General features: G+C 39.8%; 1 protein-coding gene across 4 annotated transcripts in view; it reads right to left on the bottom strand.

Annotated features, from left to right (window-relative positions):
- The window catches only part of DCL2 (dicer-like 2), a 538569-nt gene that overhangs the window by 305971 nt on the left and 205476 nt on the right, over positions 1-27122 (bottom strand). For all 4 annotated transcript variants that reach the window (XM_089402947.1, XM_089402946.1, XM_089402944.1 and 1 more), the window contains exons 11-12: positions 6364-6547; positions 6005-6165 (exon numbers count right to left, since the gene is read on the bottom strand). In XM_089402947.1, the coding sequence (XP_089259073.1) occupies positions 6005-6165; positions 6364-6547 (345 nt within the window). The remainder of the gene's footprint in view (positions 1-6004; positions 6166-6363; positions 6548-27122) is intronic.

Raw genomic sequence — 27122 nt, 5'->3', positions numbered from 1 at the left:
ATAGGAAAAAAAGATAGTGAGATGATCTCACCCTATCACTGGGAAGTTTGGCACTGATCTGTGCTAGAGATGAGCCTCTGCGTTGTCTTTGCGTAGTACTACGTCACACCCACGCGGTTACTGCATCACTGCTATTGGGACTGCGCTGCACCTCCTCTTGATCCTCTGCTCGCTGGAAACTTTGGCCCTTTGGCCTCCTGGTCTCACACCCGGCTCTGGCACTAGATCCCGATTGTTCCCCAGCAGAAATACAGACTCCCTCTAAAGCTCTGCACTGCCACATCATAGCTCTATGCTGCCTGTGTGTGGCTTAGCGCTGCCTCTCCAAACTACTCTCTGCCCTCTCTTCCTTGCACTCTCTAGATCAGGAAAACTTCCTCCAGAAAATTATCCTTGCCCCTAACTACAAGATATCTCCTTGATCACCTTCTCCGACAACTACTATGCTGCTCTCTTGAGAAAATCAATCTCTAATCTCTCACCCGATGTGTTTTCCATATGCCCATCGAAGTCCTTCTTGTAATCTTCCAGTTGAGTAATCAAAGGCCCGGATTAGATTCTAATCAATGGCTCATAACATATTGACTCGATCTCCACCTTCTTCTAGAAGATTCACACCTAGTTTCATTAATACCCTTTAATTATTTTAATTTATTGACTCGATCTCCACCTTCTTCTAGAAGATTCACACCTAGTTTCATTAATACCCTTTAATTATTTTAATTTCCTAAGTTTATACTTAGGCACCCACTAAAAATAATTAATTATTTTAATAAAACTATCTCCAGGTGGAATTTGCCAAAACGACTTCTGGGTATTCTGGAATACATGTGTCCTAGCCTCCCTACAAATTTTGAGGCTAAGAGCACATCCGATGCTACCAGAAATCAACACATATGACAGGGGTTAGAGAATATTTCTCTAGCGCTGGTGCTTATCCCTGACTCCCTCTGAATATGACAGGTACCAAGCATTGGTGGCTTAGGTTGCAGAACCTTCCAGCATTCAAGAGGTCGTACAGCATTAGGTGTGGGTAGACGCCATGGTAAGAGTATAGCTCTATCATGACGAATGATGTTTGGAAGGTAGTGCCAAGGCCTGAAGACAGGTCAATTGTAGGCTCTAGATGGATCTACAAGATCAAGTATGTTGCAAATGGCAGTATGGAAAAGTGCAAGGCTAGGTTTGTGGCAAAGGGGTATACACAGAAAAAAGGGATAGATTTTTGTTTACTTGTGTAGTTGGGTATTTTTGTTGACATATCATGGACACTTTTAGGCATGGATTAGTGGGGGGGTTGAGTGGAAAGTGTGGACTTGGCCTATAATCTTGTCTCCTCCACCTGATTTGATGGTTAATCTTATATCCTAGTCCTGTCGAATCTCCTTTACCAATTGATAGCTTTAGGGATGGCACTACATGGGAAACCCCAATCTTGGTTGCGTGGTCCCACTTCCCGATACCATATACATCATCTCCCCTCCACTTATTATAACCCCATTCATCACTTTTCCCATCCAAGTCCACATTTGTCCACTAGGTCCACAAGGAGTTAGCTTCCCCCTCCCCTTCTCCACACCTTGGTTTGGGCTTGGAACAATGCCCCAGAGGTTGATGCAGCCAAAAAGAAAGTAAAAAGCATAACTTGGCCACTCTCAACAGGAAATGTACCATAAAATGCAAAATATGGTTGAGACACAAATTAAGCATGTGGGCAAAAGCCAAGCATGAGCTCTACCCCTATCATTATGGCCATCACCCTAGTTCCTAGAACTTCACATTAGCCCCTTTACATCATTAAGGAACTTATGATTGTCCCAGACCCTGGTGGGCGATGAACTACCCCACCTTAAGGGGGTATCCACTATTATACCCTACACATCACGCTTTCATCCCCTAGAGCCACGAGCAGTTATGAAGAAAAATTAATCAAAGGAAAAAGGCATATGAAGAAGGGTGGAAAAAAAAAGGTCGAGGTAACTCATGTACCACGATTGCGCCCTCCTACACTCATACACCCATGTGTGGGATTCCATTTTCATAATACTGTGGCATGTGGCCTGGAGTTTTCGCCTGATGCCCCACTCCATTCCATCATTATATCACGTGCCACCTACCATTTAACGAGTCTACCATGGACATGCCACCCCCTTTAATGGTTGAAACCACCTAATAGAGTCCTTGGTTAACCCTTTTAATGAGCTTGGAGACACCTGTACATGCTAACGCCCGCTATGGAAGGGCATGAGACTAGCCTTCCATGATTTTAAGCTCTTTTACTCGATTACTCTAATGATTTGTTGTACTGGAAGACAAGGGAACACATTGGATCTTATACAGGATTGCAAGTGGATCTCTATTTAGGGTTTGGTCTCCTTATACAGGGTCTAAACCCTCTAGAGGGTCCTATTGGCACTTGCAAGCTGAGCATTGAGAGCCATGGGCCTCCACCATAGCACAGAGAAAAATGCCACCTCATGGATCCCTCGACACCATTCATTGATGTATCGTATTCCACCTTTTTGGATGAGGATGATTCACCTAGACCACCAAGCCTAGTCGGCCTCACACTTGCACCACACTCTTGGCAAATGTTTCAGGGCCCAGATGAGGATGTGTCTCACCATGGGAGACAGAGGGAGGACTTATGTCATCATTCTAGCCCTTACCAATGGTATACAAGCATTATCGATCCGCTTGGAGACCCGTGAGAATGTCATTGTGCCCCCACACCCACTTGGCGACACCACATTTGATTTGTGTGGATATCAAGGGGTCACCCCCTTGATCACTAGGTTTGGAGCCTATTCTCTCATTGTGGCACACTTTCGACTCCACTAGGCCTCTTAAGGGCCCAACGACTCATTGTATTTACTATTTTTCCCACTTGAGTGGCTTATCTCTCTATTATGGAGCTATCTTGGTGGGCTTGTCACCAAGTTTTGTTATTCTTGCACATTATTTTATTATTAAGGGGCATTATTAGGCTAATAGGCTATTCAAACCCCCTTATGGATTGTATAAATGGATGAGAGGCTAATTCATTTATCTCATCATCGTTTGGATTAGACTATCCCTTCTTGAGAATTCTGGCTAGCCTTTGTGATGGATAAATTGGTGTCTTAAATTCATTTCAATGTTTGGAAGAACTTAATATTGTCTTGGAGCTTCAGTTTCTTTTCATCCTGATGAATGGAGTAATTTCGCTATACTTGTGAGCATCATTTTCATGCTTATTTGTAATATGGTCTCATAAAATTGTCTATGGAATATTTTCATTCATGAAGCTGGTGTAGCTTCTCTTTAGCTTATGCAAAGTTGTTGGGCTTGTCTTTGTGAGGGATTTTTCATACGATCAATAAAGTATGGTGAGTTATTGTCCTAGGGGTACATGAATGTTCATGAATTGCCTTGATAAGTCACCATTTGCAATATAAATAAGTATAAATTTCCCCTTGTAACCTAGTTGTTGCTTAGGCTATACGAAGTTGCTGGGGAACTCCTTGGTTGAAATTAAGCCTATCTAAACATTGATTTCATTTGACTCCATTCTCCCAATTGGCTAGGCACTGGTCTAGTCCTAAGGTGATCACGAAAGAATATTCTTCTCACCCCTCTTCCTCTTTCTAATCCCTAACCTAGTAGGCCTCTTAGGGCATCATCTTAAAATCATTTTTAACCGTTGAAAATCCTTGAAAATTGGTCCACTACTGCACTGGGTCTTCTTGAGAGGTCCTCCAAATTTGAGGTCGATCCCACAGTGGAATCTCAAGATATTCCAAGCCCTCGTTGAAGACCATTCTCTTCCCTGGGTTTCCTTTGGTTAGTGGCCTCATTAGGATCATTGCACTCAAATTCCATGAAGAATTCAATTCCTTTAATCCTATTCTCCCCCTTAACTTGGTCAAGATCAACCATTTGTTGTTCCAATCCAAACCCTTGACCTTGTTCGGGCCCACTTGGGCTTCTTTGTGTTCCCACTACATTATAACTACAATTCCACAAAGACCACTTAGAAACCCTAACCTTCTAGGATTCCTTGATCTTGGGCCCCTCTTTTCAGGTAACACTCCTCAAACCCTAGGTCTAGGCATCCTCTTAGCCCTTCTAAGAGAGCCACCCATCTTGCTTCTATATCAAGCAAACCCATTATTTGAGCCTCTCTTGTGAAAAGGCTTTAGGAATCACCCCACATCCTATGATTGATCCATTCACTCCAGTGATTCCTCTCATACCGAAACTCCTCCCATTGGTGAAAGTCCTTAAAGAAGCAAGGAGATTTAGTTGAGGTGATAGTGGGCTATTGCTCAATTGTTTCCACTGGGCCTAGTAGTTGCTCTATAGGATCCCCTCCTAGGACCCCTGCGTGTTTGAGTAGTAACAGGCATCATCATCACATCACATCTTCTCTTAATTGGTTCGTACAGATCTGAAATTGTAGGTCCGAGTTCACATGTGCGAAGGAGAGAGTCTTTTTCTATTGTCTGAGTTTGACTTTTGTTTTGGGCCTTTGACCAATGTTAACTTTTGCCATTTTCAGCATGTTTTGACGTGGTTTGACTTTGGATTTTGGATCTGTTTGGATGGACGAGTTGACTTGCACATTGATCGAGAATTTTTGGGCTATTTGACCAGTCTTGACTGCAGAATTTTGGCTGGGGTTTCCGCAGGCCAAAGTTGGACTTTGACCAGATTTTTGGGACTGTTTTGATTGATTTTGACTGAAGAAAGGAGGCTGCATCTTTTGGCAGGTTGACCAAATCTTTTGGAGCTCACTTGAGCATTGATTGTTGACTGGTTAGAGCAGAGTTGACTGTTGTTGATTTGACCAGAAACTGTAGGATTCAAGTTTGACCAGATTTGACCATATTGTTCATATTGGATTGGATATTGGATAGTTGACTTGGTTGGTCAAGGGTTTGACCCATTGACTTATTTTCGATGTACTTGGACATTGTATATTTCCGCTGAACAATTGATGACAATCTAATAGAAGAAGAATTTGGAAAGGGTTTTCCATCTTGTGGGGTTTGTCCCTGGTCTTTGACCGAACATTGTCTCTATTGTTCTTGGCTGTCTTCTATTGTGCATTTGATTTACTGTTCTATCTACAGTTGCTTATTATTGCTGGAAGATTGACTTATATTGGAAATTGTTTGCTAATTGAAGAAGACTTGAGATGAGTGATTGTGTTAAGCATATAACCCTAAAAAACTAACAAGGAAGACCCCTTAAGCCAAAGGAGAGCTAGCTTTAAGTGAAGAAAAGAGTTGGTGAGGTGACAATGCCTCCCCTCTTAGTTACAGTCAAACCGCACTTGAGCTTTTGGATTTTATCTCAAAATGTGTGATCTTGTGTGATAAAAGCCTTTACCCTATTCATTTATCCCCTCACTGAATGGTTTTATTTTCATTTTGTTTGTATTTATTTCTTCCAACACCTTAGACCTTCCCTGGCACACCAACACTACTATTATGGTTTCCCATACTCTCTAGTCAGACTGACCTATTTCGGTCAATCATGGACATTAATAAAATTATCTTATCTTGTCACTAGAAACTAGGGATCAGTTGAACATAAGGACCCATCTTACATATAAAGGGGGAGAGAAAACATGACTTGCTGGTAACTCTTGAACCCCCTTGTTATCTTATTGAAAATTTAATGTGAAATATAAAACACATTTTATTCAAGTAACATGATATTTGGTTCATTCCATAAACATACCACATTAAAAGAACATAGAAAATAAGTTACCATCATGCATACATCTAATGAAGCATTCATTTGAGACTCCAAAATGCATCGATTATGCATAATTATATTTTCAGAATAATAAATGCCAAATTTCACAATCCACAATTCATTTATTGTGAAATCATTGAGGAAAAAGAAAATGAATTGTAACAATTAAGTAAAATCTCATTAAACCTCTCAATGAGCATCAACCAACACTAGTTTCAAAATTGAACAAATACCTTGCACTGCAAACAGACACACCCACCTTTTAACAAGCAAGACATAATGTGAACCTTGCATTCGTGCACGACCACGCGATTGTATGAAGCTACAAACAGTATCTGACAAATCAAAACGAATAACCAAGTTGCACCCCTGAATGTCCAAACCCTCTTCAATAACTTGTGTTGCCACAATGATATTCACCTACAAAGACAGTCAATAATCAAAAGCTAACTACCTAGTGCGATATAAAAACATCTAAATACATTTTATCAAACAACAACGTAAGTGAGTTGCAAGTATAAAAACCTATACATTCTAATCCATAAAAAAGGAGTCGGGTGTTTATAGAATAAAATGATATCCAAGAAAAATAGACTTGAAAAAAGCTAGTTTCTGCACCTTTCCTTCACGAAATGCATCAATTATTTGTTTTTGTTCCTTTTGAGTTTGAGCTTGTAACTTTCCAACCATATATTCTGACTTAATGCTTGCAAAGCAATTCATAGAGTGCAATAAGTTTCCCATTACCATGGATGCTATGACTCTTCTAGCAAAGATAATACACCTTAAAGGGTTCGTATCCCTGAAAAGCAAACACAATATAATAAGAAATTATCATAACCTTTTATCAAAATGAATACATTTATCCCATCATTAAGAGTCACTAACCATAAAAAATATAAAGATAAAAATAAAAATTGTTTCATGCACTCCTTCAAGGGGTTTAAGACTGGGCTGCCAAAAGTCTCCCTTTCTTTTCTTGTTGATAGTTGAGGGCCTAAGAAAAAGAGTAAAAGACAACAAAAGAGGAGACATCAAAGAAATCATAGCTGACAAATCACATTTTCTAACTCACTCACTTTTTGTAGATGATATTCTCTCGTTTGGAAAGGATGCTATGAGTGACAGATGAATACAAGATCTTAGATGTATATTATAAAGCAACAGGCATGGAGGAAAACCTCTCAATATAATATATTTATTCAATTACATCAAGGAAGACCAAGAAAGAAGAATCCTACAAATCTTTCCTTCCAAGGTAACCCCCTTTGATAATGGAGTCAAGTGTTCGAATTTCTTGTCAAAGCCTAATGATATAGGTTTAAGAATTGTAATTGGTTCTTTGAAAATGTAGAAAATGGAATCACTAATTTTCGCATGTGATCATTTATGGCTAAGTGCCCTCATTGATTGTCTCACTAGGTACAGATTAAGTGCTTACCTAGTCTACATCTTTTAATGTTATCTTAGGTAACTAAGGTTGGCCTAAGCATTTATATGGGTCCATAAACCCCTCATGGAGGGAGATGCCCCACCTCATGAGTTGTGTTTAAATACACAACTCATGCCTCATTTGTAACAACATCTTGGATTGATCTTGTGACTGATTCTTTAGCATGTGCACATTATTCTTTTGTCTATGGCCACCATATCTCCCTTGTTCATGAAGTCTTCTCTCTCTCTAAAGTGCTACCATTGATTTAATCTACTCTTAAGTAGTGTTGTTAAAAAGTTGAAATATTCTAGTTGGTTGGATTAGGTTGTTAAAGCAAGGTTACTTGGGAGCGGAAGTGAAAGCGGGAAGCAAGAGTAGGAGCAGGGGCGAGAGCGGGGAGCGAAATTTCCAAAAGCTCCCAGATCGTGAGCGAATCAGGAGCGAATTTTTATATAATATATATTTTGATGCATATATGTCAACAGAAGCATGTAGAATGATGAATTAGATATAAAAAGCATAAAAACATAGATTGAACCATATAACATCCATCATCTAGAAGTTATAGCCTTCATCAACCACATCCACAAGTTAGTAACATACAACATATCGAGTCTTATGATTCATCAATCTTAAAGATTCAAGATTTCAAAATTCAATACATAACATTTATCATCATTGATCACCAAAATTATATAAAAATTTTAGCATGAAATGAAATGTTATAAAATGAAATGAAATGAAACAACTTTCAACTTTCACGAAGCATCATATTCATAATTCATTACCAATGAGTTATAATTGCCAACTTCAAACTTCAAACTTAAATTGTCATATATTGTTTACAAAAAATATCATAATAAATATGAAACAGTCAACTATTATAAAAACTACTAGAAACTAGAAAAGACAAGTAAATCTATTATCTATTGCTAGTGTTTGGGCCTCTTGCCGCCACGAGAAATGTTTAATTTCTGAGTCTTGTTGGAAAATTAGGACCTTTGTCATTAATATCACCCTCTAAGCATTAGTATGCAGAGCTATCTTCGTCATTACCTCCAGATCGGTATGGGGATCTTTGTCATTAATATCACCCTCTAAGCATTAACATAAGATAGAAAAAACATAGCATGTCAAGCCAAGATTTTGTTTGAGTGATGGGTACATTTTTTGTAGGGTCATGATAGAGGAGTTCAACAGGATAACTGAGGGCATCAGCCGAGCAGAGAAATAGCTATCCTGAGTGACAGAAGTTGTTCCTAGCAAAAAAGCAGCAAGGACGGGGTGATGCAGTGCCTGAGTCATCAGTTGGAGCCGGAAAGAGGATCAGCGCAGTGGCAGAGAGGAGCAGAGCTGACCTACGCAGTGCCCAGTCATCTTTCGCAGTCAGGAAGGATTGACGCTCGTGGCCAGGAGGTGCGGATTTTGTTGGTGCTGGATTGCGCAAAGCCTAAAGGCTCTAACCTTCAGCTTGTTGGGGCATAGGAGGTTGTGTGTAAGTTGCAGAGTGAAGCTGGTGGGGTACTATGGTCAGAGCATTACCTCACAGGGCAAGACCAAGGAGGAGGGAGTTGTTGCCAAGGATTTCTAGCCAAGAAATCCGAATCAGTGGTGCAGCGGCACTAACGATCGAAGTGGGGGCATCTCGACATTGGCAGAGGGGTTTCCAGGAGGGAAATCGAGGCTCAGAGGGAGTCACACAGAGAACTTCCAGGAGGGAAGTAGAGAGACTCGAGTCGAAAGAGGAGCAACGAAATGGCAATGAATGGGGTAAGAGATCAAAAGAGACTGGATGGAGCCTCAAACTTCGTAGTCTGGAAGGCCAGGATCTTGTCCATTCTAGACAGGAATCGTCTCAAGCACATCGCCTTGAACACGATAGCAATCCCAGTTGACCCGGCTGAGAATGAAAGTACGAGGAGGCAATGGCGAGGGCCAAGAGCATCATCCTTGATGGGGTCAAGGACCATGTAGTACCACATATTGCCGAAAAGGACATGGCAAATGCGATGTGGGAGGTGTTGACCACTACGTGTCAACTACCCATAGCAGTACACCCCCTTCTTTCGCAAAAGGATAGCGCTTGATCGATGTGTCCGTGCCATTCGACTATCATCATCAGCCCAATCATATTATGTTGTAAACCCAATCTACATGTGTAAATTGTAAATAATCTTAGCAGATATGTATCATGTATGTAATTGCCTAGGTGAACCTAATTTTCTAGTGATGATCTACATTCCGGAAGGTTTTTTGTCTCACTGATCCATGATCAGCAGAGTTTTCCTTCAGCCTAACCCCAAAGCCAGAATGGATTTTGTCATTAGAATCTTAGGGATTCCTAGTGTGCTAGGTCGAGTCTATGTAAAAGTGATTTGGGAATAATCCTAACTATTTGGTTAGGTTATTACAAATCGCTTGATCTACTAGATTATATTTGTGTCGCAAAACTGGGTGGTCTATGAGGGTCTATGTCAAATGGGTTTTCCCCCCTTGAGATGTAAAAATGTAAAAATCATGATGTAAAGTGTCTTGAGGGTTAGAAAATGTTTTATCCCCTCATAAGTCCTAGGTCCTAGGTGATTTTTCCAAAGGCTAAGTTCGAGGGTCCAATAAAAATAATAAAAAATATAAATAATAATAAAATTTAAAAATAATAATAAAATTTAAAAATTAAAAATAATTAAAAAATAAAATTAAATAAAATGAAAAATTAAAAAATTAAATAAAATAATAAAAAGTCAAAGTTGAGGAAATAAATGCAAAATTTTATATATTAAAATGCATTTAAAATTTCGACGGATGAGATTAAAAGAGATTTTGATCCTCATCAACGGTCGAGATCACTTTGACATGGATCACTCGAACTAGCTGTTGGGAAATTTTTCTTTAAATAGGGTGTCAGGGGTCATTTGAGATCATTTGATCTCGGAGTCTTGTGCTAAAGAAAGCTCTCTTGTAGCCATTTTTCATGTGTAATAAAGAAATACTTTGGGATTGAAATCTTGTTGGTGTTACTCTTCCAGAAATGCTGTAAGATGTTTTATTTCTGTGCATGATTTTAATTTCAGCGATTGATAATAGCTTTGTCAAGAGTGATTTTAAACACAGGTATCTTTTTTAGTTGCTAGGGTTTGAATGGTAGTTAAATCTCTGAATATGATGGCAGGTATCTCCATTAGATTTGGATTTTAGTATCATTTTCTCCCTCTTTGTTAATGGTTGAAGTAAGTTGTGCAGGAAAATCTAGATTTCGAAGATCAACGGGCGTTTGTGGAAGTTCTCGACTGAACCGGCCAACTCCGGAGAAGCACTTTCTGAAGAGCCCAGCTAGTTTTGATCCTGGGCTTATCATTTGAAATTTTCTGATGAATGCATAAAGGGTTTTCTGAAGCACCTCATACTAAATCTAAAATTTAAAAATATATATATATTTTGTGGATTATTGACAAATCTAGCTCCTTAGAGTCGTTAGTTTGTGAATACTGTAATTATTTAGTTAAATTTTGGGTTTTTTCCTTGCATATTTTGCCTCTGGGTTTTCTGTTTTTGCAGGTTGCTGATTTGAGGAAGAGATTCTTGTTGGAAGCCAGATCTAGGCCCTGGGGGGTAAGATCTGGCCTCACAACCAGTTTTTACAGGGGCACTGTTTTGCTGTCCGAGGGTTTCAACTTCAGTCACTTTCAGATCTGGAAGTCTTTGAGAGGGTTTCATCAACAAAGCTGAAGTTGAGTGGCCCAAATAATTTTATTAGGGTCTCTGGAAAGTATTTTCTTTAGTTGTTGGCTGCCTGGTGGGATTTCGCTGTGCATTTCGAAATTTTTTTAGGGCCCCAGCCCTGCTATCTGCTCCAATTTTCATAGACCCCGCAGCGCTGCCATCTGTTGCTGCCCATCTGCGTTTCCCCAGTTGCAAATCCTCATCCACACTGTCCAAGCCAATCCTCCCGCAGCCTTCACGCTACCATCGCCAAACCTGCAGCATCCCCTTATCTGTTGCTTGCTCCCATTTGGCCACTTTCCTTCATGCAGCATCCATTATTTCTACTAATGCTTGCCATTACACAGTTCCCCACGCAGCCTCTAGCGTTTACCCTCCAATCTTCTCAAATCTAATCTGTCGCCTCCTCTCTCCCCATTTCGTTGCAACCTGACGCTGTCCACGCTATTGAATTTGCGCTGCAATAATCTTGTTACTGCGCATTTCCTGCTCCCGTGGCCCTATTCATGTATCTCCTTCCAGCCTCCATTCCACGCAAGACCCACGTATCCATCTCTGCTCCATTAAACCTGCGTGAGACCCTTCCTATTCGCTGTTGATTTCTCCACGTGAGCTGCGGATCTCCTCTGCTGCCGTACTAGTTCTCCAACTTGCACATACGCACAACAGCAAACTCATGATCGATTTCATTTTTATTAGCTTGCTTGCCTATGGTGTTTAGTTTAGGATTTAGATAGATTTCAAATTTTCTTTTTTTTCATGATGTATATATGTTAGTTCTTTTAGAATTAGATTTTTTTAAATAAATTAGATTTATTTCTTTGCAGTTTTAATTCAGATTTAAATTTTGTTTATTTTGACCTTTTAAAAATAATATTAAAAAATCTAAAATATAAAAAAAGCCATAAACAATAAAAAAATAAAAATAAAGGTGTTATTTTTGGTTTTGATTTGTTTTAACTTAGGACTTCATAAAAAATAAAAAAATAACAAAAAAAAATTTAGATTTGATTTAGATTAGATTTTGATTTTTTTTTTAACTTAGGTTTTAGTTTTAAATTAGACATATTCAATTTTCATTTTGCTTTAAAAATCAAATATAAAAAATATAAAAAATCATAAAAAGTTAATTCTAGAGTTTGATTTATTTTGGGTTTAAATTTTCATTTAATCTACAAAAATCTCATAAAATGTTAAAAAATAATTAAAAAATCATAAAAGGTTTAAAAAAAGGTTCCTTTTTATTTTTTATTTTTTTTGGGTCTTAGTTTAGATTAGATTTTAATTTTATTAGGATTTTAGTTTTGTTTTATTTTGATTTTAATCTTAGAATTTTATAAAAATTAAAAAATATATAAAAATTAAAAAATTTTGAAAAGATTAACTAAAAATTGAAAATTCATTTTGGTGTCTTTTGTGGTATCTATGTTCCACTTCTCTATAGTTAAATGCGCTTAAATGTTTATTTAAAGATTAGCTATTAAAAAGTGGTGAATCATTTTGTGAACTAGTTAGCATTTAAAATTTCGTGGTTTCTTGAAGTATTCAATCTTTTGAAATTTAATTGCTGGAACATTGCTAACGCTTTGTGCATCTTTTGAATATCTTGCATCTGGTGAAATTAATCATTTCTTTGATTATATAATGCTCGTTACATGTTGGATATTTTGTAAATATTTTCAAGCAATCATTAAATTACTTCACAAGCAGCAGCAGCTAATTAATTACTTGGTTTTCATTAACACCATAAGGCACTGGTCTTAAGCATTTAAAGATCTAATCAAATTATAAAATCGATCAAGTGCTTGTTTCCCCCTGCTGTGTCTCCCAACCCAACTGGTTCCCAGTTGGTCTTCATTTTTCCCATAGGGTCTACCCCCCTTAGCCTGCTTCAGGGAGACAACTAAAACAGAGAGATCGGGAATCAGGATGACAGCCCCTGGTCTGAGCGTTGTCACGCTGCCTAGACAATCTGTGCGACAACATTTTTTGGCACTGTTGCCGGGGATAGAGTTTTTCTGTCCCTGGCATTTCAATGACATTCATCTTTCATCTTTCTCATCTCTCATTCAAGCTGGCAAAGTCAGCATTTTTTGGCGCCGTTGCCGGGGACAAAGTTTTTTTTGTCCTTGGTCCTCACGACATTTCCTCATCTTTCTTCTCATTTCTTACCTTTTCATTTGAACCGGCAAAGTCAACATTTTTTGGCATCATCTCATCTTTTCCGCCATTCATTAGCCTATCAAACGGCCAACATTCTTTGGCGTCATTTGATCTTTTCATCACCTTATCTTTCGTCATATCGTTTAATCGTACCTTCAACACCTACTCTTCAGTTCGTTTCTTGTTTGGGTGGCGACTCCATTTCTTTTCATTTATTTTTTCCCAGACAAGAAGCCTCCCTCATATCTGCTTGTTTGTTGCTTTTTGGATCCTAGAGTTAGATTCATGTTCAAGTGGCGACTCCACTTCTTTCATCTCTTGATTTTCTTGAGCAGAGATCTCTTTCTATCATCCATTTGGTCCCTCATTATTCATCATGGATTATTCGTTTACCCCATGTCATTTTACTGATTTTCTCCATGATATTCCAGAAGTGGCCATTTCTAAATTACCTTTGTTCTCGGGTGGTGATTCAGTCGCTGTTAGAAAGCATTTATGCAAGTTTACTCGTATAATGATCATATATTGTAGATCTCCTCAGTATGATCATGAAGATGTCAAAATGCGTCTATTTGTCCTTTCTTTAGAGGGTGATGCTTTGAATTGGTTTAATAATTGTCCTGAAGATTCTTTCACTTCTTTACAAGACATTGTCAATGCTTTTAAAGATAGATATGGTTATCAAGATAGCTCGCCTTGTGCCCCTAAAATTGTGCAACAGAATGAAAGTAATCTTATGAAAGGTCCAGCTGTCGATGAAAGATTTCAAGACAATTCTTCATATCAGAATGTGCCATCCACCTGTACCATTGCAGATCAAATCCATGATAGTGGAAAAGCAGGGACAAATTGTAAAATCAATGTCGACAATGAATCAGAAGCAAATTATACAAGAACTAATGTGGCTGGTAAAAAATATGGAGATCAATCAAGAAAAATTTGTAACTAATTACGCCAACGATATGAGGACTTTATACACCACCTGGAAAGGTGAGATAAGGAAATGGAAACCATGAAAGCTAATCATGATAGGAAAATCAATTCTATGCAAAACAAGTTATTAACTATGGATGAAGAAATGACTATCATGACATTTGATTATAATAATCAGTTGGCTACCATGCAACCGAATCATAAGAAAGAGATAAACTCTATGCAGCATTGCTTGATGACCATAAAGGAAAAGAACGATAAAGTAATAAAAGATATGGAAGAAGATCATGCCAGGGAAATCGGTGCTATGAAGCTTGAACACTCTAGCCAGATGGATGCCATTACGATACAAGTATAGAAATTTCAACAGCGGTAAGAAAATGAAAGAAACCAGGAAACATCCACAGATCAAAAGTCTCCTTATCTGCTGCAACAAGCTCCATTTTATTATGAGGAGGTCATTGGTTCGATTGAAAGGTGGTTAATTGAAAGTGATCCAGATAAAATTAAAAACGATAAAGATCAGATGCAAGATGAAGAAAGACATGTCACACATATCTTACATACTTCATCTGAGAGTTTTGAAGCAGAATGTTAGACAAGGAAAAAACACAAGAGAAAGAGAACGAGAAGAAGATTTGATGCATCAGATGGCCGCAAGCAACTTGATTTTCGGATAGGAAAAAGTCCTACCATATCCAGAATTGGAGATGGCGCATCCGAGAAGCAACCAACAGATTTGCCTGAAAGCAGGCAAATGCTTAGTATACACTATATTGAACACATATGATGCCATGGGGCATCCTCTGTATTGCTAACCCTACTCCTTGTTTTTTCAGCATTTTCTTTTCTATTTTAGGATTAGATTTACTTTTCATGTTACTAGATAGTTAATAAATGAAGAGCTTATATCTTTCCTGTGCTTAATGTTATATGATGATTTTTGGATGGATGCTACTTATGTTTTGTTGTGTGTTGCGTGGATGCAGATTCTGGATTCTCACATTCCTACAGTGCAGCAACGTGTCCCCAAGTAGAGCTAGATGTTGACCACTACGTGTCAACTACCCATAGCAATACAACCCCTTTTTTCACAAAAGGGATAGTGCTTGATCGACGTGTCTGTGCCATTCAACTATCATCATCAGCCCGATCATATTATGTTGTAAACTCAGTCTGCATGTGTAAATTGTAAATAATCTTAGCAAATATGTATCATGTATGTAATTGCCTAGGTGAACTTAATTTTCTAGTGATGATCTACATTCCGGAAGGTTTTTTGTCTCACAGATCCATGATCGGCAGAGTTTTCCTTCAGCCTAACCCCAAAGTCAGAATGGATTTTGTCATTAGAATCTTAGGGAGTCCTAGTGTGCTAGGTCGAGTCTATGTAAAAGTGATTTGGGAATAATCCTAACTATTTGGTTAGGTTATTACAAATCACTTGATCTGCTAGATTATATTTGTGTCGCAGAACTGGGTGGTCTATGAGGGTCTATGTCAAATGGGTTTTCCCCCCTTGAGATGTAAAAATGTAAAAATCATGATGTAAAGTGTCTTGAGGGTTAGAAAATGTTTTATCACCTCATAAGTCCTAGGTCCTAGGTGATTTTTCCAAAGGCTAAGTTCGAGGGTCCAATAAAAATAATAAAACATATAAATAATAAAATTTAAAAATTTAAAAATAAAATAAAATAAAATAATTTAAAAAAATAAAATAATAATAAGTCAAAGTTGAGGAAATAAATGCAAAATTTTAATATATTAAAATGCATTGAAAATTTCGAAGGATGAAATTAAAAGAGATTTTGATCCTCATCGACGGTCGAGATCACTTTGACATCGATCACTCGAACTAGCCGTTGGGAAATTTTTCTCTAAATAGGGTATCAGGGGTCATTTGAGATCATTCGATCTGGGAGTCTTGTCCTAAAGAAAGCTCTCTTGTAGTCATTTTTCATGTGCAATAAAGAAAGACTTTGGGGTTGAAATCTTGCTGGTGTTACTCTTCCAGAAATGTTGTAAGATGTTTTATTTCTGTGCATGATTTTAATTTCAGCCATTGATAATAGCTTTGTCAAGAGTGATGGCAGGTATCTCCATTAGATTTGGACTTTAGTATCATTTTCTCCTTCTTTGTTAATGGTTGAAGTAAGTTGTGCAGGAAAATCTAGATTTCGAAGATCAAAGGGCGTTTGGGGAAGTTCTCTACTGAACCAGCCAACTCCCGAGAAGCACTTTCTGAAGAGCCCGGCTAGTTTTAATCCTGAGCTTATCATTTGAAATTTTCTGGTGAATGCATGAAGGGTTTTTTGAAGCACCTCATACTAAATCTAAAATTTAAAAATATATATATATTTTGTGGATTATTGACAAATCTGGCTGCTTAGAGTCGTTAGGTTGTGAATACTGTAATTATTTAGTTAAATTGTGTTTTTTCCTTGCATATTTTGCCTCTAGGTTTTCTGTTTTTGCAGGTTGCTGATTTGAGGAAGAGATTCTTGTTGGAAGCCAGATCTAGGCCCTGGGGGGTAAGATCTGGCCTCACAACCAGTTTTTTCAGGGGCACTGTTTTGATGTCCGAGGGTTTCAACTTCAGTCACTTTCAGAACTGGAAATCTTTGAGAGGGTTTCATCAACAAAACTGAAGTTGAGTGGCCCAAATAATTTTATTAGGGTCTCTGGAAACTATTTTCTTTAGTTGCTGGCTTCCTAGTGTTATTTTGCTGCGCATTTCAAAAAAATTTTAGGGCCCCAGCCCTGCTGTCTGTTCCAATTTTCATAGACCCCGCGGCGCTGCCATCTGTTGCTTCCCATCTGCGTTTCCCCCGCAGCAAATCCTCATCCACATTGTCCAAGCCAATCCTCCCGCAGCCTTATCTGTTGCTTGCTCCCATTTGGCCATTTTCCTTCACACCGCATCCATTATTTCTGCTCACACTTGCCATTACACACAATTCCCTATGCAGCCTCCAACGTTTACCCTCCAATCTTCTTAGATCTGATCTGTCGCCTCCTCTCTCCCCATTTCGTTGCAGCCTGACCCTCTACACGCTATTGAATTTACGCTGCAATAATCCTTGTTATTGTGCATTTCCTGCTCACATGGCTCCTATTCATGCATCTCCTTCCAGCCTCCATTCCACGCAAGACCAACGTATACATCTCTGCTCCATTAAACCTGCGTGAGACCCTTCCTATTTGCCGTCGATTTCTCCACATCAACTGCGGATCTCCTCAGATGTCGTATTTGTTCTCCAACCTGCACATACGCACAACAGCAAACTCATGATCGATTTCATTTTTATTAGCTTGTTTGCCTATGGTGTTTAATTTAGGATTTAGATAGATTTCAAATTTTCTTTTTTATTTATGATGTATATACATTAGTTCTTTTAGAATTAGATTTTTTTTAAATAATTTAGATTTATTTCTTTGCAGTTTTAATTCAGATTTAAATTTTGTTTATTTTGACCTTTTAAAAATAATATTAAAAAATCTAGAATATAAAAAAAAAGCCATAAACAATAAAAAAAATAAAAATAAAGGTGTTATTTTTGGTTTTGATTTGTTTTAACTTAGGACTTCATAAAAAATAAAAAAAATAAAAAATAAAATTTTAGATTTGATTTATATTAGATTTTGATTTTTTTTTGAACTAGGTTTTAGTTTTAAATTAGATATATTCAATTTTCATTTTGCTTTAAAAATCAAATATAAAAAAAATAAAATATAAAAATCATAAAAAGTTAATTCTAGAGTTTGATTTATTTTGGGTTTAGATTTTCATTTAATCTACAAAAATTTCATAAAAAATTAAAACATAATAAGAAATCATAAAAGGTTTCAAAAAAAAGGTTCCTTTTTATTTTTTATTTTTTTTGGTCTTAGTTTAGATTAAATTTTAATTTTATTAGGATTTTACTTTTGTTTTATTTTGATTTTAATCTTAGAATTTTATAAAAGTATAAAAATATATAAAAATTAAAATTTTTTGAAAAGATTAACTAAAAATTGAAAATTCATTTTGGTGTCTTTTGTGGTATCTATGTTCCACTTCGCTATAGTTAAATGCGCTTAAATGTTTATTTAAAGATTAGCTATTGAAAAGTGGCGAATCATTTTGTGAGCTGGTTAGCATTTAAAATTTCGTGGTTACTTGAAGTATTCAATCTTTTGAAATTTAATTGCTGGAACATTGCTAACGCTTTGTGCATCTTTTGAATATCTTGCATCTGGTGAAATTAATCATTGCTTTGATTGTATAATGATTGTTACATGTTGGATATTTTGTAAATATTTTCAAGCAATCGTTAAATTACTTCATAAGCAGCAGCAGCTAATTAATTACTTGGTTTTCATTAACTCCATAAGGCACTGGTCTTAAGCATTTAAAGATCTAATCAAATTCTAAAATCGATCAAGTGCTTGTTTCCCCCTGCTGTGTCTCCCAACCCAACTGGTTCCCAGTTGGTCTTCCTTTTTCCCATAGGGTCTACCCCCCTTAGCCTGCTTCAGGGAGACGGCTTAAACGGAGAGATCAGGGATCAGGGTGACAACCCCCGGTCTGAGCGTTGTCGCGCTACCTAGACAATCTGTTGGACAACAGGAGGCCCTGACGAAATTGTATCAGCATACTTCTGTGCAGAGGAAGATGCTACTAGAAAATGAGCTGCGGTCATACCAGATGCAAAAGGGAAAACAGATAGACACCTTCCTCGGTCGATTTAAGGAGATCCGGGATCAACTGACTTCCATAGGGGCCACGCGGGATGAGAAGACGTTGGTGAGGACCGCATTGAACGCAGTGTCAAAGGATTGGGAAATATTTTTCCAAAGTATACTGGGCAGGTCAACCCTTCTAGATTGGGGGGAATTATGGGCGGCTCTTCGTCAAGAAGAGATCAGAAGGCTAACCAAGGCGGGAAGCAACAACAAGGGGGTTAGAATCAAGGAGCAAGAGGAGGATGCTGCCCTAGCATCTGAGGCAAAGCAGGAGAAACGGAAGAAGAAAGACCACTCCAAGGTCAAATACTTCCATTGTGGGGAATTGGGTCACTATGCGAGCTAGTGTCCGAGGAAGAAGTGCAAGGGAGAGGCTTCTAAGACTAAGGTTGCGCCTGCAAGGGCGGAGAAAGAAGTGGAGACAGATGATGACTGTGCCATGAGTGCTCATGCGCCACTTGAGAGGAAGTGGGGAGACATTGAGCTGTAGTCAAACAGACTATAGGCGATGAGGGGCAGGATCCTCGAGGTACCCAACCTCTTGGATTATACCTTGCCACGAGAGCCCCAAAGAGTAGCAAGACTGGTGGATGTCGATAGAGATAGATGCGGATGGAGCGACAAAGGGAGCTACAGTGCAGGAGTCCTAGGACAGCATGAGGTAGCAGTGCAAGATGCATAGAGTTGTTGCAGCAGCGCAGAGGTCAGAGAGGGAGCACTTGTCAGTGACAGAGGTTGCTTCAGCATCGGGAGTATTTCTAGCCTGACAGAGATCTCAGAGTTGGGAGATCAGTTACTTACTTTTCAGTGATTGAGTTGCAGTGAAACAGTTAGTAGTGGCAATGCCATGGGTAGGATGATGAGACGGGTTGCAGTGCAGATGCAGCAGTGGCAGTGCCATCGGCAGAAGCACGGATGCAGAGGGAGTTGTCGTACAGATGCAGCAGTGGCAGTGGCAAGGCCATGGGTAGCAGTACATGATACAACAGTGCAGAGGATGTTGGGCAGCAGGCCTAGCATCCGCACAGGGACCGATATCGAATGATCAAGGTGATACTCAGTGAGGAGTATTACTAAAGCACAGTGCTCGCTAAGAGGGAGTGTTGATTTGGGGTAGCATCGACTGTGCTCTAGCCACGAAAATTGGTGGAGAGGCTAAAGCACATGAGATCTCCAATACCCAGAAATGGTTTGGGCAGAATCTGACCAGTTTGGGAGATATTAAAATAATTAATACTTTTAATGGAGTCCCTAAGTGTAAACTTAGGGAAAATAAAATATTAATGTGAATTAATATAAAACTGGGTTAGAATGGTCCAAAAGTCATGGATCAAGCCAGATCTAATCTTAGTCGTTGATTAGGGACTTAATTTTGGCCGTTGAATTGTCAATGAGAAAAGTATAAGAAGAAGCTTGAGGGTCACTTGGAGAACACACCGAGCTGATCAAGAATTCGATTTTCTGGGGCAGGGCTTGCTGAGGAAATCGAAGGAGTGATCAAAGTTGCAGCTGAGGGCAGTGAATGCAGTAGCAAAGAAGCAGAGATAGTACCAGGAGCATCTGCACAGAAGCCGAGAGAGGGTTGACGTAGAGCCAACCAAAGGCCACGCAGAGGCAACCAGGAGTTGCGCAAAGCCTTAGGTGGGCCAGCGTGGGAGACACAGAGGCTCCAGAGGCTGACGCAGAGCCCAAAGAGGCTGACGCTACGCCCGAGAGGCTGACGCTGGGCAGACGATGGGCCAGAGACGCTGACGCAGAGCCCAGAGAGGTTGATGCTAGGAGATTTCGTGGGGCAGATTGGGGCTGATATTTGTCTCTGACTGAGAGGTACTACTACCGAAGGCATTCTCTGTTGGGTGAGCCATTTTTGACACCCAGATTGTATTCTGAAACTGCTTAATAATAAAACTCTCAAATAGTTGCACCGGTTTTCCCACATTGGGTTTTCCCAGCGACATTAGTCCAAAAATAACGGTGTCACTTGTGTGCTTGTTTTTTTCCTTCAGTTGATGATTTGTATGTGTTGAGACTGTACTTGTATTTATTTTCAGTATTTACATGGCAAATAACTTGTTAATTAACAAAACAAGTAGGAAGAAATAAATCAGAAAGTACAGGAAGGATTTCTAACAGGTAGACTTAGAAATTCCAACACTAGGACAGGATCCTGGCCTTCCAGATGACAAAATTGGATGCTCCGTCCAACCTATCCTAATCCCTCCATCTGTTCATTGCCATCTCTACTCTTTTTTTCGACTCTCCTGAGTCTCTACTTCCCTCCTAGAAGTTCTCTCTTCGAACTCCCTCTGCGTCTCTACTTCCCTCCTGGAAATTCTCTTCTAGATTCTCTCTGAGTCTCAATTTCCCTCCTGGAATCATTCTGCCAACAGTGGAATCGCACCTCTCCGATCTCCTTTGCTCTTGCAACACTAATATGGATTTCTTGGCTAGAAATCCACCTAGGTAACGACTCCCTCTAACTTGGATCTGTCCCGTTAGGTATTGTTCTGCCTCAACAGCAACAGCACCCCACCAACTTCACACTCCACAATCTGCCCACAGCTTCCTATGCCCCAGCAACTGAAGAATTGAGCCTCTAGCATCTGTGCAATCCCGACAGTGGTTGAATCGCTCCACTAGCCAACTACGTCACTCCTACTTGGTTGAGCAAGATGACGTGGCTCTTCGTGAGCCTCTTCTACCTCTCACTACTTCTGTGTTGGCCCCTTCTCTGGCTCGAACTAATGGCGAAGGCCCTCTGCGTCACCCCTTCTCTGCTGCATTCTGCTTACGAACAGCCTTTGTCACTCGGGACAGTTGTTTCTACTGCAAATTCTCTAATTCAGTTGGTTCCTTCAGCCCTCCTGTGATCTGCAATCCTCTGATACCATGTTGAAATTTCTAAGTCTAACCCATTAGAAATTTTCCTGCACTATCTAGTTTATTTCACCTTACTTGTTTAATTACTGAACAAGTTATTTAACCATATAAATTCGGAAATAAACACAATGCAGTCTCAACCATCTACATATCATCAACTAAAAGAAATAGACAAACACACAAGGGACACCGTCATTTTTGGACAACCGTCCTCGGAAAAACCCAACTTGGGAAAACTGGTGCAGTAGTTCTGAGGGTTTTATTATTAAGAAGCTTTTCTTGAGTACAACTGGGTGCCAAACTGGCTCACCCTACAGATAAATCAATCTGGCAGTGATACCTCTCTTCGGAAGCAGATATTCTGAAACTCTGCTCCACAAAACTCTCTCCAGCATCTCTCTGAGGCTCAGCGTCAGCCCTCCTGGCCTCTGCGTTAGCCTAGAACCCTCTGCGTCAACCCTCCTGGCCTTTGCGTTAGCCTAGAACCCTCTGCGTCAGCGTCCTGATGCACTGCGCAGCCTTTCTGGCCCTCTGTATCACTCACATAGGGCCTCTGGCCCTCTGCGCAGTCACTTTGGTCCTCTGCTGGCTCTATGTCCGCCTCTCTGCCTCTGCACTAGTCTTCCGGCACTATCTCTGCCTCTCTACTATGCACTCACCACCTCTCGCTGCAACTCTAATCATTGGTTCGATTTCTCTTAGCAAACCCTGCTCTAGAAAATCGAACTGACTGATTAATCTGGTGTATCTCAAACTGACCCTCAAGCCTCCTCTTATACTTTTTCTGTTGAGTCTTCAACGACCGAGATTACATCTCTAATCAACGCCTAGATTAGATTTGGCTTGATCCATGTCATTTAGAAAGGATGCGTCAGCCTCCTGATGCACTGCGCAGCCTTTCTGGCCCTCTGCTTCACTTCTGCAGCCTCTGCGTCACTCACGCAGGCCCTCTGGCCCTCTGCGCAGTCACTCTGGCCCTTTGTGTAGCTTCTGTTGGCACTATGTCTGCCTCTCTGCCTCTGCATTGGTCTTTCGGTACCATCTCTGCCTATCTGCTATGCACTCACTGCCCCTCGCTACAACTGTGATCACTGGTTCGATTTCTCTTAGCAAACCCTGCTCTAGAAAATCGAATTGACTAATCAATTTAGTGTATCTCCAACTGACCCTCAAGCCTCCTCTTATACTTTTTCTGTTGAGTCTTCAACGGCCAAGATTACATCTCTCATCAATGGCTAAGATTAGATTTGGCTTGATCCATGTCATTTAGAACCTTCTAACCTAGTTTTATATTAGTACCCATTAATATTTTTATTTCCTAAGTTTAGACTTAGGAACCCATTAAAAATATTAATTGTTTTAATATCTCCTTCACCGGGTGGAATTTCCCCAAACCATTTCTTGGTCTTGGAGATCTCATGTGCTTTAGCCTCTCCACCAATTTTCATGGCTAGAGCACATTCGATACTACCCCAAATCAACAGTTCAGTTTTCATTAATGTACTTGAGTCATCATGTAATTTACTTGACAAAAGAATAAAGAAAATATTTTTTATTATTATTATTGTCACTTATTAAAGCATGGGTTTCATGCTTGGGTCACCATGTCTTAGGTCGAAGTCCCCATTGAGGACTTCTAGGATTTATTCTGAGTCAATAGAGTCATTGTACTTTTAAAGAGACCCTTCTTGGGCTTTTGAATCATGTGAAAAGGTTAAGTATTGAGTCAAATATGATTTATGTAACCTCCACACCATGTCGGCCTAGAAGAAGATCAAGTCGACCTAAGGATCCTATTCGACCTCACATGGAGCCTATCAAAGCAAGCTCATCGAATCCATTTGAAGCATCATTCTCTCACACAAATTAGATTTCTTTTATAGATGGGAAGATGTGTGAAATTCTCTTGTAGCTGGGAAGAAGTGCGAAGTTCTCTTGTAGCTGGGAAAAGGTGCGAGTTTGTTGTCGGGAAGCCAAAGTGAATGCAAGTTTGGGGAATTTTAATGAGAAAAGCAAAATCGAAATTTTGGTGTTTCTCTTTCTCTGTTTCGTGCTCTGGATTAGGAGATCGAAGTCTTCCAAGTTTCATTGTTGCCAGTTGTCGTAAGCTGCTGCCTAGTCAAATTTGTTGGAAAGAGGTTGAAATTCTGGGAAGCAGACTTGGTGTGGAGGGAAGGTCCAGTCTTGGTCTAGGGTGAAGATGTTGATTTGGGGTAGCATCAGATGTGCTCTAGCCATGAAAATTGGTGGAGGGGCTAAAGCACATGAGATCTCCAAGACCCATAAATCGTTTTGGAAAATTCCATCCAGATGAGGAGTTATTAAAATAATTAATATTTTTAATGAATTGCTAAGTCTCAACTTAGGAAAATAAAAATATTAATGGGTATTAATAAAGATAAGGATGAGAAGCTTCTAAGAGATAAAGATCAAGTCTATTTTAATCTTAGCTATTCATTAGGGACTTAATCTCGACCGTTGATCCATCATTAGGAAAAGTATAAGAGAATACTTGAGGGTCAGTTGGACATATACTGACGAAGACCAGTCAATTCAATTTCTGGAGCGGGGCTTGTTGAGAAATTCGAACTAGTGGTCTGGATTGCAGTGAGAGGCAGTGGGTACATAGCAGAGAAGTAGGGATAGTACCTGAAGACCAACGCAAAGATCAGAAAGGAAAACACAGAGCCAATCAGAAAGACGCAGAGGCACCTGGATTGTGCAATAACTGGAGAGCCTGTGTGGGTGACACAGAGAGGCCAAGTATTGACGCAGTGAGGCAGAGTGCTGACACAGAGGGTCTGAGCGCTGCGCAGAGGCTAGCTGGGTTGACGCTGAGCCTAGGGTAAGCGCAGGAGGATTTTTGTGGTATTATTGCCATGTGGTTATCTCTGTTGGGAAAGCCAGTTGGCACCCTAGCTGTAATCAAGCAAGCTGATTAATAAAACCCTCCTTTGCTGCATGTGCCAGGACTGGGGATGAACTTACTTTTTGTATCACAACTTCAAAGCAAGGGCTATGACGTTTTCTTCATTAAGGAGAAAGTATATGTCAAACACCCAAGCTGGAAAAAGAAAGTACAGATCAGAACCAGAAGTAACAGGTTGTAGCTAGAATCACCAATGGCACTGATAAGCAGTAATGGAGACAAGGATTTGAATGAACTATGGCACAAAAGGATGGGACATTTGCACCATGGGGCTCTGAGAATTCTCAGGAAAACTGTGACAAGAGTTCCAAATCCTAGTACAGAACGAGATAATGTATGCAGAGGATGTGCTCTAGGCAAGTATGCCAAAGCAATGTTTCCTATAAGTAAAAACAGGGCCAAGAGTGTACTTGGACTGATACACTCAGATATCTGCGGACCGATGTCCACAAAAGCTCTTAGTGGTCATCGATGACCATTCCAAGAAGACTTGGATTTATTTCTGAAAACCAAGGATGAGGTTTTCTGTCGATTCAAAGAGTCCAAGGCTCTAGTGGAGAATCTGACTGGATAATCTAACAGGAAAGAAAATACAAGTCTTGCGCTTAGACAATAGTGGAGAATATGTCGACAAGGAATTCACCGATTTCTGCGCTAGGGAGGGCAACAGAAGAGAGTGGACAGCTCCTTACAATCCAGAGCAGAATGGAGTAGCAGAAAGGAAGAACATGACTATCATGGAAGCAGCTAGGGCTATGATGTATAATCAGGATATGCCAAAATTCCTGTGGGCAGAAGCATGCAACACGGCAATCTATGTCCAGAATAGAACTCCCCATAGGGCACTGGGAAAAATTACTCTAGAGAAAGTCTTCACCAGGAAGACACCTGAAGTTAGTCATTTCAGGATATTTGGGAGTTTAGCATATTGTCGTATACCCGAGGAGAAGAGGAAGAAGTTAGATCAAACTGCAGAGAAAGGATATCTAGTGGGATATAGCAAGAACGCTAAGGCATATAGAATCTATCTTCCAGGGAGCAGGAAGGTAGTAGTTCGACGAGATGTGAAGTTCATGGAAGATAGGGCCTTTAGAAAATCTTGAGAAATGCCTTCCAAGGAGCAGTCAAAAGATGAGTCGTTGGTCAAACCACTTCAACCAGCGGAAGCCAGTACCAAGAATTCTCCTTCAGAACAGGAGGAATCACAGGAAGAGGAAGAGCTAATAGATGCACCTACTACCAGGGAAGAACGAGCCGAGAACTCCGACAGATTCTGCGGGATGCAGAAGATTTCATCGGTGCACCCAAGAACAATAAAAGGGAGCGAAGACAGTCGATAGATATCAAGGCTTAGTAGCTCAGGATGGCGAACCTTTCAGTTTTCAGGAGGCACCTCAACATCAAGTTTCGATGGATGTGATGGTGGAGGAATACAGCTCTATAATGGTGAATGATGTCTGGGAAGTAGTGCCTAGGCCTCAGGACAGATCAGTGGTAGGTTCGAGATGGATCTACAAAATCAAATACATTGCAGATGGTAGTGTGAAAAAATACAAAGCCAGGTTTGTGGCTAAGGGGTATGCTCAAAAGGAAGGAATAGACTATGAAGAGACCTTCACCCCAGTAGCCAAGTATACATCTATTAGAACCGTGATATCTCTTGCAGCAGAAATGGGGTGGGAGATTCATCAGATGGATGTCAAAATGACACTCTTAAATGGAGTGATAGAAGAGGAAGTATACATTGAATAGCCAGAAGGTTTTGAGACACATGAAAAAAAAATCTCATGTATGCAGATTGAAGAAAGCTTTATATGGGCTCAAACAGACACCTAGAGCATGGTATGGTCGAATTGATGGCTACTTGTACAAGATGGGGTTCGTGAAGAGTGACGCAAATCCAAATCTCTACTATCGGGTTGTAGAGAATGAGCCTCTAATCCTAGTATTATATGTGGACGATCTCTTCCTAACCGGATAATCCAATCTCATCGAGGACTGCAAGAATAATCTAGCCACAGAATTTAACATTAAGGATTTGGGATAGATGCATTATTTCCTGGGGTTGGAAGTTTGGCAGCAGAAGGGGGAGATCTTCCTTCGGTAAGGGAGATATGCTACAAAAATTCTAAAGAGATTCAGGATGCGGGACTGTAGGCCTATGGCTACTCCAATGATCACCAACTGGAAGAAAATTGATGCATCAGAAGACAAGGATGTTGATCCCACCTTATACAAGCAGCTCATAGGGTCCCTAATGTATCTGGTCAATACCAGGCCAGACATTTGTTACGTTGTCAACACCCTCAGTCAGTTCATGGTGGAACCAAAGAGGGCGCACTGGGCAGCAGCCAAACATGTTCTCAAATATATACAGGGAATAGTCGATTATGGACTCTTATACACCAGAAGCAATGGTATCACACTGAGTGGGTTTACTGATGCAGATTGCGTTGGAAGTTAGTAGATTGGAAAAGCACCTCTAGGTACTGTTTCAACATTGAGGATGACCTCCTGGTGCAGTAGGAAACAGAAATCCGTAACTCTGAGCTCAGCCGAAGAAGAGTATATAGCTGTTGGCACACTTCATGC

This window comes from Pinus tabuliformis, chromosome 2_1 (assembly GCF_031772625.1).
Source record: "Pinus tabuliformis cultivar Carrire ecotype Pingquan chromosome 2_1, CPIR1, whole genome shotgun sequence".
Classification (NCBI taxonomy): Eukaryota; Viridiplantae; Streptophyta; class Pinopsida; order Pinales; family Pinaceae; genus Pinus; species Pinus tabuliformis.
This window is presented reverse-complemented; position numbering and strand designations above follow the sequence as displayed.